Raw genomic sequence first — 17,121 nt, 5'->3', positions numbered from 1 at the left:
GATTAATTGTTTTTGTTGGTATGACCCTCTCAAAACCCCAAAATTCTTTAAAACCAAAGATCTAATTGACTTTATATTGACAAATTGGCCTCCAAAAAAACACTTCTAGCTCATGTGCTGGTATCAAGGTGTGGAGTTGTATTTCTTCCCATTCCTTCATCTAGTTTATGTTATTAAGAAGGAATTTGAGTCAATTTTGAGAATTGTTGGCAATAGTCTCAAATTATTACTTTAACTTGGTTATTGATTTGAGTTTCTCTTGTTCGTTAGTGTGATTCTCAAATTTACTGTCTTCTTCACCTAATTTATTCATTAGTGTGAAAAAAACGCTTCTATTGTTCACTATGGAATAGGAATTAGAGCCAATAAATAAGGATTGCTTATTAAAATTAAATGATTCGGCCAATAAGCCACCAGTGGAAACCTCGGTCCAAAGTGAGCCAAAATTCATGAAGTGATTCAGTAGTTTTTCCAGGGAAAAATAAAAGGGCTATGAAAATCACATAGGCAAAAGCCCATTGCGTAATCTCAAAAGAATAACTCTTAAAAAAAAAAAAAAAAAAAGATATCCAAGTATAAATTTAATGGAGTTTTGGGAAATAAATTAAGTGCATAAGCAACATTGAGAATAACTTCTATAGAAATTTTACACAAATTAAGTTCTTTGTGCCATCTAATATAAGAATGATATATCATCGTGGAACACCTAACATGATAAACTGAAAAATATCATATTTTTCTCTATTATCTTCAACTCATCATCAAAATCTGTAATCCCTAATCCCCATTCAAGACCACCCAAAGCCACCGCTAGCTTCTCCGCTGCATGCCGCCCTCCTCCCCAGGCACCCAAGCTGCAGAGCTTCGCTACATTTTGCAGGCAACCCAATCTGAAGATTTCCCTGGAGGAGATGGTTACCATTTTACTGAATGGTTCTAGTTATGGCAAGTATATTTGGTTCTTTTCATTCGGCTAATTGGCAGAATTTTATCAAGCGTCTTTGTTTCACATGCCCTGGATTATATACTGTACGTTCTTATCTACTGCAAGTTTGGGATTTGATGGTATATAAGGTTCTATTGGTACAGTTTTCGGTATGGTGTGAATCTGCACGTTCTCCTGATGTTGATCCCGCTCCGATACCTAAGTTAGCTTCTGTGAGAAAATAATGGTCTATGCATAAAATCGAGTCTTAGTTTATATACCTGGAATATAAGCCTATTTATAGGCATAGAGGTAGAGTCAAACTTGGATTAGGACTCCTGCTCCTTGTTGATCTAGAACTTCTGTCAAAGTTCTAATTAGACTTTGATCATTTATTATACTTCTAATTTGATATATTCTTAGACTTCTGATCTGAAATAGGACCTTGAGTCCTATCCCAATTCTCTGATTTATCTGAAGTAGTTGCTAAATGTTTATCTCCTTCTTGGATCGGGTTGAGTGAAATTTATCCCAAAAGGTTCATTTGTTTAGGCATAAATTATTTTCCGTCGAAAAATGTTTTCAAAGAAATAATTTTACAAAAAAAAAATTGTGCCAAAAAGGCAAAAAAAAAAAAAAAAAAAAAACATAAAATATAAAAAAAAAAATTGTTTATAAAGGATGTCTCTAATTGTCTAAGATACTAAATATATTTTATAATTTAAATAAAGTACGTTTTTGAAAGTATTTGAATATGAACAGAAATTTCTTATAAATCGGTTTATAGAAAATTTCATACAATATACATATAAGATTGACATGTATTTCTTGGCATGTTATATATATATATTTCTTACACGTTTAATTTTGTATAAAATTTCCAACAAACTTTTGCCATTTGAATATTTAGTCATAACGGTCATTGTTGGGAGACTATCATGGTCCTGAGGATTAAAAATTGGCATTGTATATATATATATATATGTTGCAGGATTAAAAAATATATATTTATAGAGCCCCGAATCCGCTTTTCGTGTCGGTAATAAAGAAAGAAATCTTCCGGTTTTCGATATATACCAGCTGTAAGTAATATTAAAATTAATTCAAGTTGATACGAGCTGTAAGCCCTGTAAGAGACATCTCTTTATTCTTCCTGTTTTCCATGTATATGTAGACAAGGAGCTGTAAGTAATATTAAAATTAATTCAAGTTGATACCAGCAGTTAAGTAATATTAAAAATTAATTCAAGTTGATGCGAGCTGTTAGCATGTAATTAATAAACATCTCTTTATTCTTCTTTACCTAATTATCCCGCCTAACCATCGATTCAAAGTTCAAATTAAAGCATTTGCTATATATTTGGGAACAACGTTGCCCAACCCAACACTTGTAACCATCTCACTTGCCCCTTATTTGCTTTCTCTGGTGCTAGTTTCTTCATTTTTCCTTCACTTTCGCCTCCCCTTTACACTCTCTCCTCTTTATCTCTCTTCCTCTCACATAGTCACTGGCCAATCTAGCTAGACATCAACTTGGAGTTACTTTCACGACGAAAGCTGCGACTCACGACTGTCATTGCCACTATGTTTGGTGCAAATTCAACTTGGTAATTTCACCGTATCTTATTGTTTTTACTTTATTACTCATTGATTATTCCCTTTACTCAGGATGTTTGAGCTTTTTCTCTCATGTCGCTGTTGGCGTTTATCTGTAAAAAAAATTCTAATGGTTTAGGATACAGGTATTAGAGCATTAGCAGCAGCTTTCCTAAATATTATTCTCTTCTTTACGTACATGTAAGGAAAACTCCTGAAAACACACTTGAATCAGATTCTCTTGTTATTTTCTAAACTAAGGAAACACTAATGAACCAAAAGGTGTACCCTACATTTAGCAAAGCAAAAATGGTTCATATAGCATTATTTTAATATAAAAAGCTTTATTTTTCCTCTCTTATTAATTCCTCCGGCATTTATTTGAAATAATATTTAAATAATTTTTTTTTTCGTTTCTCTTTTTCTTAACATTTAATTAAAGAATATTTAAATGGTATATAAAAATGATAAGAGAAGTTATTGCAGAGTGCATTTAAATATGGAAGCAAAAAGTGGTTTAATTCTCTAAATTAAGAAAAAGTTTAAAAAAAACTGTTGCTAATGCTCTTAAAATCGAGTTATTTTTGGGTGCACCAATACAGAGAGTTTGATGTTAATTTGGATAAGCTGCTGCCTTAGCTTTTGGTGATGGTGTTAGGCTCTCTATATTATTATATGCCAAAGGCCCCCTAATAATTAATATACATACTTTGTGTCATCACGAGTTGGCATGAGAGTAAGCCAATGGTACCATTTGGAGTATGTACTACACCTGGAACATTTGGACCAAGAGGAATTGGAATTAGATGACTAAACTCGACGTTATTAAGTAATATGAACAATACTTAATTATAGTTTCCTAGCTATAGATAACCAAAGAAATTTAATTTGTTTTCATCTGATCAATCTATGCCATGTCTATCTTAGAATATTCATTAAATAATTAAATCAATCATTTTTTTATTTGTTTAACCTTTTAGGATATTTGATATGATTTAATATGTTATTAGAGCAAAAAGTCCAAAGTTCAAACTTTGTTTCTGTTACCTATCTCCAATTTCAATTAAAATATTTTACATATTTGGCTTTACTTATTCATGTAGAGTTTGAGCCCAAATATTAATTAAATAAAGTGAAAGTTTAAGTTCACATCTGACAATTAGTGTTAAAATATTAATTAAATAATTAAATAAATTATTTTCTATCGACTTATATTTTTGTGATAATTGGTGATTTGACCATCTACCTCTACAATAAGGAAATGATATGTTAATTTTCATGCACTGCCATTTTAAAATTTATTGGATTGTTGTTTTGAGTTTCACATGACTTTATGAATGCATAATTCACGATATTTTCTTGAAGTGCAGATCAAAGAGTATACGGTGAGGCATAGAAACTATTAACTCAAGGACTATACTGTGTTTAGAAATATTCATAGGAGCCAGTAAAAAGATGGATCCTTCCAGTTCATCTGAATATCAGGTATTTGTTAATGCTAATAAGCCCGAGCAAACAGAAACCTTCACTTGCATGGATTGTGATTCCTACAATGCTGTAGCAAAAGGCAAAATCGAGGTCTTCAAAGATATCACATATCATCAGTCTCTTGACCTCCTATTAACCCCAAATAAAAACACAATCCTCCATATTTACATTACAGCCCTAAATTCCAAATCCAAATCACCAACCCCCATTGCAGGATCGGAATCAACAACAACCATCAATGCAGGATCGGAATCAACAACCAACTTTGTGGAAAAAATTCTTGAAATGTGTCCGCCATTGTTACAGCAAGCCAATGTCAAAGGTGAAACTCCATTGCACATTGCGGCAAGGTACGGGCATGATGACATAGTGGATGTTCTAATCAATTATTGTGCCAAACCTCTCCATCAAGACCTTGAAGGTGGGATTGAAGCAGTAAAAGAAATGCTCAAAATGATGAACAAAGAAAAAGACACGGCTTTGCACGAGGCTGTACGTTATAATCATCTTAAGGTTGTAAAATTGTTGATCGAAAAAGACCCAAATTTTTCGTATTCTGCTAATGATGCTGGTGAGACTCCACTTTACATAGCTGCCGAGCGAGGGTTTAAAGATGTGGTGATCAAAATTTTAGACAAATGCAAATCACCGATGCATGGGGGCCCCCTTGGTAGGACGGCTTTGCATGCTACCATAATAAATGGTCATGGTCTCTCAGGTACTGCCTACTTGCATGGTTAATTTAGTAATGAGTAATGCAGCTTTAATTCTTTAAATTTTATTATAATTTTGATAAAAAAAAAATTATATGGTGGTAGACCAAAAATAATAAATTCAATATATATATATGGAAGCTTGATATGTGTGGTAGGTATGACAATTCAACAATCTTGTAATTAAGTTTCTAACTAAATTGTTTTTATGACGTTTGAAAAAAAAATGAGTAGCGTTCTTTATTATGGACTTTCGTTTGATCTAGTTAGGTGATGATCATAAATGTGAAAAACAAATGAGAATTTCTTTTTTCATATATTTCACTCCTATCTGTTCAATTAATCTAAAATATCGACCTTTAATTTAATTCTAAGATTGATGGTGATATGAGTATAAACCTATCTAAGGAAATACTCATTCTAAAAAATGAGGAAACTAACCTCAATGAGGTGGCTCAGTTGGCCAGAGCTGGGGGCTTCTCGAGGATAATATCAATGAGATCACTAGTTTGAATCCTTCTAGCCTGTGTTTCAACGCTCAATAGGTGTAGATGGGTGTGTGTAGGGACAAGAATATATTAATCTGTGGATCTTGGCTGGGTCTCTATGCTTGACTACGCTACTATTGTGTGTGGGTCAGCTATTTCAAGGTACTGTCCAGCTATAGGAGAAACAGAATACCTTGTATCCAAAAAAATAAAAAATAAAAAATGAAGAAACTAACCATTTGTTGGTGATTGATCTGAGTATAAACCTGTATAGCTGCAAGGAAAGGAAAGCCACGTTAGCAGTAGAGAACATAATTAATACTATTAATCAATTAAATTAAGGCTTAAGTGATTAAATAGAAACCTGATGTGTTCCTTGATTTTGATGAAGAAAGTATAAACTAAATATTAATAATAAATTAGATTGAGATTCAATTATGCTCATAAAGTATGACGTTTTTTTCAATCTCCAGACAAGTACGTACTCTTGCTTGTGTACATTTAACATATTTTAATTATTTTAGGTATAACCAGAAGTATTTTGGATAAAATTGAAGGTATAAGTAGAATAGCTGACAATGACGGTTGGACTTCGCTTCACTTCGCTACATACTTTCACTGTTATAACGTAATAGAGATGTTGTTGGATAAAGATAGAGATGTAGCATACATGAAAGACAAAGAGGGAAGGACAGCTCTTCATATTGCAGCTCATGAGGATAATTATGATATAGTGTCTCTCATTGTATCAAGGTGTCCAGATTGTTGCGAACTGGTTGATAACAGAGGGTGGAATGTACTCCATTTTGCTTTCAAAGGAAAGAACTACTTAGAGAGTACCATCAAGATTATAATAGAAAATTCGTCTCTCGACAATCTTTTAAATGAGAAGAATGCCGATGGGGATACACCTCTTCATTTCTATTCCAATTCTTTGAGGCCAGCAAAGGATTTTGTTGCTCACTCTCGAGTCGACAAGAAGGCTTTCAACAAAAAAAACCTCAGCGCATGGGACATCGCTAAAGCTAATTCTGGAATATTCTCAGAAGTAAAGGTAACACATAATTTTATTTTGCATTTGAAAAATAATATTTCTATCGTTATTTATTTATCCGTTTTTCAATGCATTTTCAAATCATGCATAACACAAGTCCATCATTCCGTAATTCGTTTATATATATATATAACTATCATCTTTTGGCAAACTAAGAAAGTTGAATATATATATATTGATTATTAGTTTTCTCCTTTTTCTGACCAGAATTAAATTTTAGTTGTTTACGAATTAAGAATAAACCAATCCCTAATTAAGTTGATATAAAAATATTATACATGAAAAATTCAAATCAAAGTTGTTGGTACAGTTTCCGGTATGGTGTGAATTTGCACGCTCTTCTAATGTTCTTCACGCTTCTCAATAATTTTGCAAAACAACAAAAACTAGGGACCCTTCCGGGGATCCCGCTCCGATGCCTAAGTTAGCTTCTGTGAGAAAATAATGTTCTATGCATGAAATTGAGTCCTCGTTTATACCTGGGGTATGGGCCTATTTATAGGCAAAGATGTGGAGTCAAAGCTAGATTAGAATTCCTGCTCCTTGTCGATCTAGAACTGCTGTTAGAGTTTTAATCGAGATCTAGAATTGATGTCAGAGTTCTAATTGGATTCTGATCCTTTATTAGACTTCTAATCTGATATCTTCTTAGACTTCTGAACTGATATCTTCTTAGACTTCTGATATAATTATTATTCTTATCTGTTTGGACCTTATTTGACTTTCGAATCTCCTCTTTGGATCGGGTTGAGTGGGATTTATCCCCAACAGTTACCCCTCAATTCCTTTATCCGAAGCTTGCTTGAATAATGAGAATTCCATGTCTAAGGAAACCCGAGCTTTGTCTCCTTTTGAAAACCTGCTAACCTGCAAAACCTGAGGGTTAAATCTTACCCCCCACTACCTTCTTGTTTTTCCTTAGGGTTTTCTCCATGTCTCATGAAAAACCTGCAAAACCCGAGGGTTAAATCAGACCCCCCTGGCTCTCTTTATTTCTCTCTCTCGGAAATGATTGATCCGAGAATGCTTTCTTGTTGCTCTCGGCAAGGACTGATCCGAGACTCTCGGCTAGGACTGATTCGAGAGTTTTTCTTCTTGCTCTCGGCTAGGATTGATCCGAGAGGCTCCTTCTCGGCTAGGACTGATCCGAGAAGTTTTTTCTTGCTCTCGGCTAGGACTGATCCGAGAGGCTCCTTCTCGGCTCGGACTGATCCGAGAAGTTTTTTCTTGCTCTCGGCTAGGACTGATCCGAGAGGCTTCTTCTCGGCTAGGACTGATCCGAGAAGTTTTTTCTTGCTCTCGGCTAGGACTGGTCCGAGAAGTTTCTTCTTGCTCTCAGCTAGGACTGATCCGAGAGGCTCCTTCTCGGCTAGGACTGATCCGAGAAGTTTTTTCTTGTTCTCGACTAGGACTGATCCGAGAGGCTCCTTCTCGGCTAGGACTGGTCCGATAAGTTTCTTCTTATACTCGGCTAGGACTGATCCGAGACTCTCGGCTAGGACTGATCCGAGAGATTTCTTCTTGCACTCGGCTAGGACTGATCCGAGACTCTCGGCTAGGACTGATCCGAGAGTTTTTTTCTTGTACTCGGCTAGGACTGATCCGAGACTCTCGGCTAGGACTGATCCGAGAGTTTCTTCTTGCACTCGGCTAGGACTGATCCGAGAGGCTTAGCTTCTTGCTCTCGGTTAGGAATGATCCGAGAGGCTTTACCTACAAAATAAGCGACATCAACGGGTTCCCAATCCCTAGACCGGGAACACTCCGATGCTTAAGTCAGCTTTATTCATTTATTCTGAAAATACTTATTCCCAAAATCTGGGGAATTTTCTGTCTAGTCTGAATTAAAAATAAAAGTCTAGTTCTTTGCAAATATAAATGTTAAAAAATAAAAGCAAGCCTGAAATTCCCGAGAGTCCTTTTTATGGGATCACGAGCAGATACTGCTGTTGCCTCGGCTCTCTATGCCTAGGGCTTCTGCTTCATCGGTTTTCTCTTCTTTCTATGTCATCTCGGGGATCATTCTCTTGATGCCTCTCGCCTAGTTGAGGACGGTCTCGGGGATAGTAATCCCGTGGCTGCTGATCTCGGGGCTGATAGTCCTGATGATTCCGAGGCCTGTTATTTCCTTACTGGTTTCATTTTTCTCCCAAGAACCGAACCAGCTTGCCATTCTTTATGAATTCTTCTATTAACAACCTTAGGGTTACGCACCCCTCGGTGTAATGACCTGCTTGTTTATGAAAATCACAATATTTGCCTGCATTCCTGTAAGGAGGATTACCTGGTATCTTTTGTGGTTCTCGGAACGCTGGATCTCTTTTTATCTCCATAAGGACTTCTAATATCTTGGCATTGAGAGGTGTAAAATTGTAATCTTTGAACTTCTTTATTTGCCTCTGCTCTTCCCCATCAGCTTTCCTGAATTATTTCCTTTTCTTTTCTGGGGCTGTCTCTCGGGGTGGCCTAGAACTGGCCATAGATTTCAGCGTTTCTTCCTGATTGATGAATTCTTCTATCTTATCCATGAGGCCCTGCAAGGTACTCGGTTGCTTCCGTACCAACTTCTTCATCAAAGGCTCCTCGAGTGAAATTCCTTGATAAATGGCAGCAAATACCATATCCTCGATTGGATCTTCGACCGTTACCTTCTCTCGGTTAAACCGAGCCATGAACTCCTTAAGACTTTCGTTGCTTTGCTGGTACAATGATAGCAAATATCCCGAAGGCTTCTTCCTTATTCGGAAAGCTAGAAATTCGGTTAGGAATATTTTGGACAACTCCTTGAACTGATCAACGGAATTCGGGGGCAGCTTCCTGAACCAGTCTCGGGCATTCCCCGAAAGAGTAAGGAAGAAGGCCCGACACGCTACTTCATCGGGTGTCCCATGAAGGTCTAGATGAGCTCGAAAATTCTCTAGGTGATCTAGAGGATCTCCGTCTCCAGCATAACTTAGAATTTGGGGTACCTTAAACTTCTTGGGTAGCCGATAATCTGCTACTCGTCTGGTGAAGGGTGAGTCTGTACCCCTTAGGAGCTTATCCACAACTACAGATCTGCTTTTGCCATTCCTTTCCATCTCCATGTGTGTGCACCTTCTCTCTAGCTCGGCAATAACTCTGCTCAGATCTCCTTGGTGGTCATCCTCCCTCCGAGGATTAGTGTTGCTGTTGTGATCTTCTTCCTCACGCTCATCCCTGTTCATCTCGGGATTGGGCTGTCTCGGCCTCATGCGTAACAATTCTGCATTTAAGTCTTCAATCTGTGCTTCTAACGCTGCTATTCGATCTTGGTTTCCACCGGGCGGTGGAGGCTGTGGATCATTCTGAATAACCGGTTCCTGTGGGGCCACGGGCTGTCGATTGGTCTGGCTTCCAGAACGTGTGTTCATCACCATGCTGGATCTTATTTTTCTTTTATGAGGAACGAATAATCGTTCCCACAGACAGCGCCAAACTGTTGGTATAGTTTCCTGTATGGTGTGAATCTGCACGCTCTTCTAATGTTCTTCTCGCTTCTCAATAATTCTGCAAAACAACAAAAACTAGGGACTCTTCCGGGGATCCCGCTCCGATGCCTAAGTTAGCTTCTGTGAGAAAATAATGTTCTATGCATGAAATTGAGTCCTCGTTTATACCTGGGGTATGAGCCTATTTATAGGCAAAGATGTGGAGTCAAAGCTGGATTAGAATTCCTGCTCCTTGTCGATCTAGAACTGCTGTCAGAGTTCTAATCGAAATCTAGAATTGATGTCAGAGTTCTAATTGGACTCTGATCCTTTATTAGACTTCTAATCTGATATCTTCTTAGACTTCTGATCTGATATCTTCTTAGACTTCTGATATGATCATTATTCTTATCTGATCATTATTCTTATCTGTTTGGACCTTATTTGACTTTCGAATCTCCTCTTTGGATCGGGTTGAGTGGGATTTATCCCCAACAAAAGTATTGTTAAACAAGTTTTAATTTATTTTAAAATCTCTATTTTTTTTTTTTTTTTTTGCGATCTTAATTAAATAAACACGAGTAAATGTTAATGTATTTTTACATATCTAACTCATTTAATTCTAAATAATATTTTTTCTTCCTTGAATGGCATGTTTGTCTTTTTTTTACTAAATTAAGTGCCCATTTAATTAGTTAAGTTGTTTCGGAAAAAAAAGATAGTGATTTGTAAAAATAATAATTTCAAAATGTAGTCAATAAAAATGTAATTAATAAAATTGTGGTTCGACTTTTAAATCGTGGGTTTTAAAAATTGTACCCTTTTGTTTGCTTTTAGAAAAGCCTTTTCACTTTTTAAATGCTAAAAACCCTTCTCAAATACCACTTAACCAAATGGATTTGGAAAATGATACAAATACATTTCATATCCATCTCATTTTCAAATTTACCATTAAATTTTCATATGTGGTCCCTACCACTAACAAAATTTTCAAAACAAACTACAAAACTATTATAAAAAAATTAAACACAACATTTTTCAAAAAAAAACTTAAGATTATATTTTTTAAAGATTCAAATTGTTCATTTTTTTTTTTTTTTAGGTATAGGGGCTGCTAATTACATGTATGGAAAACAAATAGTTAAAATAATAATAAAAAAATGGGACAGTGTTGTGGCCACCTGATGGCGAAGACCATTGTCTGGTGGCCCCGCCGTGGCAACTAGATCTAGTTATTGAGTTATTGAAAAAAAGTTTTTTTTTTTTCAAATGAACTCCCAATAGGACGTTTTCTACAAACCACGATGATGGGCTTCCGATTGAGTTATCACTTAATAACTGATAGTCTCATAAGGCGCATGTCATGTACCTACAGGAGTCAGCATGAAAATTGTAGAAGTTCCTAAGGAGTAGTTCAATCAGCTGAGGACCACACTTTATGAAACGGTGGTCACTAGTTTGAATCACTCTTCTCCGCTCTTGTGTGAACATGTCAAAAAAAAAAAGAAAAAACTGTAGAAGTGTAAAGTTATAATAAGGTTAAATAATAATGCTATCTAAAAAAAAAAATGGTTAAATAATAATGCCATTGTCTATTTAAAACTTTCATATAAAAAAATTATTGCAATAAAAAAAGAAATATTTTTCCATGTTTTTCTTTTTCTTTCTATTACATGCAACAATATTTTTTCTTTTTCTTGTTTTGAATTCCAAATTTGTCTTTAAGCGATTTGAATGATTTAATTTGATCACGGTTATTCTTATAATTCTTACATGGCAAGCGAATTACATGTTGGTCTTAAAAAAATAATAATAAAAAATTTTATGAAAACAACTGACAATGTACGTTAATTAGGGGCTATATATAATAGTTTCTACTTTTTTTTTTTTTTTTATGTAATTTTTATTTATTTTTTTAACAAGGAAAAACCTTCATTATAATATGAGACTCAAAGAGCCAGTTGCAATAATTAGGGGTACAGTAACTCCTAAAAACAAAGTCCATGACTAAATCCTGACTTGAGAAGCAGCTGCCTTAGCACATGGACAAATAATAAAACCTCTCTTGATACATGAGTTCCATTAAAGAAGATAAGAGAGTGCAAGTTCTGATATAAAAATAGCTATTATAGTTTAGATATAAAATCTACCATGGCATGCTGTTGGGGTAAACAACAAAACATAACTAAAAATCAAAACACCAACAAAACAATACTAGCTAGCAAAGAGCGCAGGGAGTTGCTGGAGACGGTTCATGTATACCACGCGCCCTCGCCAGAAGATCTCTCTCCATCAGGAAAACCACCAAAAACTCTCGTGATCCACCAATCGCAAATTGGAGGAGATGAAGAGCCATCACGCGCAGGGGAGAGAGGAGCACTTGCTGGCGTTTGAACACCGCGCTCCGATGTACGGATAGTTGGAGAAAACACTCCTAGTTGCGACAAAGGCGGAGGACGACGACGAACACCATGGGGGGCGCGTGATATGCAGAAATCGACGGGGAATTATAGATCTAGCTTCAAAAAACGGCTTGAAAATCGAGCTTGCCACCTTACCCAGATCAATCCACAAGTAGATTGAAACCTTCGAACTCTAAATCCTCATAAGGATTAGAGAAAAATATCTTCGCCTCTTAGTTTCACAGAGCACCACCAAGAGAGAAGAAATCCAGCAACCCACGGCTTAGTGCCGAGCTGAAACAACAATGATAGAAAAGCAGAAAACAAAAACAAAGACAAAAACCAAAACCGGAGGGAGGGGAAACAAAGAGAAAATCCGGCTGCTAGGGTTTGAAAGAGAGAGAGAAAGGAGCAAATTATTTGGCCCTGGTCCTTTTTTTTTTTTTTTTTTTTTTTTTATGTAGCGGTATAGCCTCATGCACTACATCAACATTATAAAAGAATCTACATATAACATATCTACTACATCAGCAATTAACGTTTTAAAACTCCAAAAATTAAATTACGATATCTAAGAATTGAAAGAAATTAAAATCTGACACATCATTCAGCAACAAAATTCATATTTTGAAAAAAAAAAAAAAAAAAAGAAGACAAAATTGAACGTGAGGTATATATATATGAAATTCCATAGAAAATCATCCATAGAAAATTCAACCTAATAAAAAAAAATCCATATTAAATCCCTTCTAAAATAAAAATATTATTCGTGTTCTTTTTCTTACAAGCTATATGAATTCAAGAAAAGTTTACATATCTCACTTAAACTACTGTCACATTGTTAATATCATATCCAAACTATAAAAAAAAATCAATGTTCTTCTAAAGCTAGCAAAAAGATAAAAATGACATTTTTTTTTTAAAAAAAAAAATATAGAATTTTTAAAATTTTTATGAAGATTATTTTTGTCATTGGAGTGATATTTTCAAATTTTTTTTTTTTTAAAGTTTGGGGGAGGATATTGAAAGTTGACAATAGAATAGTAGTTAATGTTAGATGGGGTATGTCATACATGCATGTACTTTTTTTTTCTTTCCTAAAAGTCCCTAATAATACCGGTGTAAATATTATACAGAAGTCGGAGATTAAGGAGAAATCTCCGTATCCACAACCTCGACGTGTTATAGCTTACGAAGATGATGATACCACAAAACTAGAGGAGTGGAAGAAGGAGAAGGAGAAGAGGGAGGAAGAGAGGAGATCAATGTTGCAGAAAGCATCCGAAGCCCATTTGGTAGTGAGTGCACTAATTACAACCGTGACGTTTGCAGCATGTATTACCATGCCTGGTGGATTCATGGGTAGTGGAGAAAGCTCATCACACCCAGGCTCTGCACTTCTCAGGAAAAAAGTTGCTTTCATAGCATTCATTATTACAGATACCATATCCATGGTGTTGTCAAGTTCTGCTGTCTTCATCCACCTATTGACGCCATTTCTTTTCCACAAGTATTTAAATGAAGATCGTCGTGATAAACTTCTCGATATGGCCTACAAGTTCATTTTGTGGGCTCTGATAGCAATGGTGCTGGCATTTGTCACAGGCACATATATTGTGTTAGTGCCTTCTTTGGGTCTTGCCATTGCCAATTGTATCATTGGCTTAACCTTCTTCCCTATCGTCTTTTATGTGTCTGGGACAAAATGATTAAAATAAAATATGTAAAGAGTCATTTTTAGGCGACTAACTGCAGGGCCAATGGAAGTCTGTTTAGTTTTCTTTCATTTCGTATTTTCTTTTTCAAATCTTTTAAGCATAACTTTACATGTGACGATACACTTGGCAAATTCGATCGTACTAGACTTGCATGAAGAAATGTCTATTGGCATTTTTGCAGTTAAAAATTGGAGAAAAAAATATAACAAAATGACTTATTTGTAGTTAAATTTAGATATCCTTTAAAAAAAAAAAAAAAAAAAACTAATAACTTAGGCCCTATTTGTCTTAAAATTAAAACTCATGTAATTTTAAGACAATTTCCTTTAGATTTATGTAACAAGTCGTATTTTGCAAAATAATATCTAGATTAACATTCAATCCAAAAGTTACCTTTTAGAATAGAGTTTTGAGAGAAATAAATATTGCTCATTGTATATTATTTTAAAAATAATAATGAAAGAAACAACGATATTGACAAATAATAATGGTTATAATAACAATACATGCAGCAACCAAAAACATGTAATTGAGGCATACACACACAATTATATATGTGCACAGGTTTGTAAAATTTGTGGTTAATTGATGCTTTCTCCAACAGTCTTTTCTTTTCTTTTCTTTTTTGTAAAAAAAAAAAAATTATCTTCCTTAATTTAACCATAAGGATCAAACTTATATATGTGTTGTAGGTAAAATTACAGCACTTCTCGTGTCAAAAGTAGGAAGGGCCCAAATTTATTCAAAGAAAAGAAAAAAAAAAACCTAACGTTGTTGTTTTTTAGGATTACGCTGTGTCTTTTTTAATGCCGTTTAATTAAGGCAATCTTGGCAGGAACAAATGGGGTTGAAGCTAGACGGAACATTGTATACTTACTCGCCCTTGGAACTTATATATATAATGTAACACTCTCAAAATCAAATAATTAAAATATTTAACTTGAGTGTTATTCGTAGTGCCTTCTTACTAATTAACTTGTAATTCGTTAAATTCACTACCCAGAGTCTATTGGTGCAGTTTCATGCATAATCTTTATCTTTAATACAAGTCATCTTGTAGTTCTACAGAAAAAGAAACAGGGGAAGGGGGGAAGGAGGTGAGAGGTCATCATTGCACAGAGAGTTGAAGCATAATCTACGCTAACTTTTTTATTTTTTATTTTTTTTTATATATTTATTTTAGTTGCAAATATCAAGTTAGGTTGTCTCAGGTGTCTCGTGATTGATCATAATCATAAATATTAAAAAAATCAAAGCTTGAGAAGAAGTGAAATGGGTAGACTAGACACCATAATTTCCTTATCAATTGGGACCTAATTGTTTTCAACTTTGGTCACATTACTTTTTTCCATCAATTGACAATGAGATAGATGGCCATCTCAGTGTTGGCCTGTTGCCATTGCCCACCCTGCAATACTTCCTCTATATGTTCATGGAGAGATTCTTCAATTTCTTGCGTAAACCAAGTTATCCATTTTAGTGACTTGGGTTATTCTAGTATGTTTTGTTTTAATGGTTCGGTTTATTGATTTTCTGGTTTGATCGCTGGAAACCTTTCTTTATGATGCCTTATCTAAAAGAATCCAGTTGATTAATTGTGATAAACAATCTTTATATATAATCCTGTTTCTTTTGTTCATTTGGACTAGATCTTGGCTATGTTCTGTGAAGTAGAACTGCTAAGGGATGTGGTTGTCCCCGCTGAAAACTTGGATAGAAATGGACATATTTCCCAGAGGTCCACCACGTTATATTATAGACTCGCTAAAAAGATTTTCCAAGGTGTCAATGTCCCTAACAAGTGGTATTAGAGTTAATGGTGGTGTGTGGTATGGTGGAGTGGCGCAAGCATAAACAAAGGGTCCTTGTCATAGGGACAAAAGGGTGCAAGGTTTGAGTATGGATGAACGTCCTTAGAGTGAGGCAAAGGGTCATGGCATGGGCTTGACGAGGGTTCTTGGAGTAGGAACAAAGGTGCAAGTTCTCAGCATAGACGAGAGTCCTCGAAGGAGCAAAAAGGTTCATGGAACGAGCACAAAACAAGAGTTCACGAAGTAGGGACAAATTAAGGTGCATGGCCCAGGCAAACTCACGTAGCCCACAAATATCTTTGGAGAGGGCCCATAAGATTGATAAAAGGCTTTCGTTTGAGGGGGAGAGTAGCAATGTAGTGATAGATTCACACGTGATGAGGAGATTGTTGAGTATACATGTGTGAGTGTAAAAGGATTGAGTCCCACATTAGAAATATGTAAAAAATGTGAGTGGTTAATATAACATAGTGTGATGTCTCAACATGCTATATTATGGGCTCAATAAAAAGACTCCCCAATGTATCAATCTCCCTAACTTCTAAGACAAGAGGTTTAACGACCCTCTTAAAGCTATTATTGGAGGAATTCATTGAAATCTTGTTAATGGAGTAATTTGGTTTAACATTTAGCCAAATTATTTTTATCTCAATTAATTATCGTAATCTGGAAGAGACAGTTTGCATATGAATAAAAACCAAGGGTATAGACATGAAATCAAATTCTCATGATCCATCGATCAATTCATTGAAAAACAATCCATGAATTGATAAAATTACCCGAGACATCCAAAAAATATTTAGACAAAAATCTTTGAACCTAGAGCTTTCAATACAGAAATTAGTCATAGATGAATTGATTGGAAGGATCTAGAAATTCAAAAACAATGGTTTTTTTAAATGATTTAGCTGAAGACGAGAATAAAGATATAAAACGTTTATCTCTTCAATCTTCAAGAAATATTTTAATTTCCTAGACAACAAGGTTCACAAATGGATAAAATATTTTCCTCATTAAGAAAATGAATGGCAAAAATTTGCAAGAATAAGCTTTAGCATCACTAGAAAGCAGTAGAGAAGCAGAAAGCAATAGTTCTAACAAAGAAGCCAATGCAATGAAAAAATGTTCAAATTCCTATTATGCCATGTACAAATTACCTCAAAGAAAAAAGAAGAGGTAAAAATTGTAAAATATTTTCATTTCCAAGCAGGAAATGAATGAATTATTTTGTCCCCTTGTTAAGGAAAGAAAAGATTCATGTATGTCTTAAGAAATTTTAATTTCCTCGAATATAAGCCATATAGTCTTAATGTTCCTACAAATACTAGAGCTACCATCAGTAAGTAGTTGTAGGTGGAATGCTCTTCCTTTCGAAATACAATCAATGTTTTAGATTCATTGCATTGGACCGATAAAATTCTTGAAGAAAATGTGGTTGAGAAATTAATCGTCGATTCTGTAGTTTAAAATAATAATA

The 17,121-nt window shown here is 35.1% G+C and overlaps 1 protein-coding gene across 1 annotated transcript; it reads left to right on the top strand.

Annotated features, from left to right (window-relative positions):
• Positions 1-2,326: 2,326 nt before the first annotated feature.
• On the top strand, positions 2,327-13,864 carry LOC133874483 (uncharacterized). Its single transcript, XM_062312312.1, has 4 exons — positions 2,327-2,532; positions 3,892-4,727; positions 5,735-6,264; positions 13,252-13,864. The coding sequence occupies exons 2-4, from the start codon at positions 3,977-3,979 to the stop codon at positions 13,822-13,824; spliced, it is 1,854 nt and encodes a 617-aa protein (XP_062168296.1). The 5' UTR covers positions 2,327-2,532; positions 3,892-3,976; the 3' UTR covers positions 13,825-13,864.
• Positions 13,865-17,121: the final 3,257 nt, after the last annotated feature.

The sequence above is a fragment of the Alnus glutinosa genome, chromosome 1 (genome assembly GCF_958979055.1).
Source record: "Alnus glutinosa chromosome 1, dhAlnGlut1.1, whole genome shotgun sequence".
NCBI lineage: Eukaryota > Viridiplantae > Streptophyta > Magnoliopsida > Fagales > Betulaceae > Alnus > Alnus glutinosa.
This window is presented reverse-complemented; position numbering and strand designations above follow the sequence as displayed.

Excerpts from the sequence above, each read along its gene's own strand:
- LOC133874483 (XM_062312312.1), top strand. The coding sequence starts at position 3,977 with ATGGATCCTTCCAGTTCATCTGAATATCAGGTATTTGTTAATGCTAAT. Across the intron at positions 4,728-5,734 it reads AAATGGTCATGGTCTCTCAG|GTATAACCAGAAGTATTTTG; the intron begins GTACTGCCTACT and ends TAATTATTTTAG. Across the intron at positions 6,265-13,251 it reads GAATATTCTCAGAAGTAAAG|AAGTCGGAGATTAAGGAGAA; the intron begins GTAACACATAAT and ends AATATTATACAG.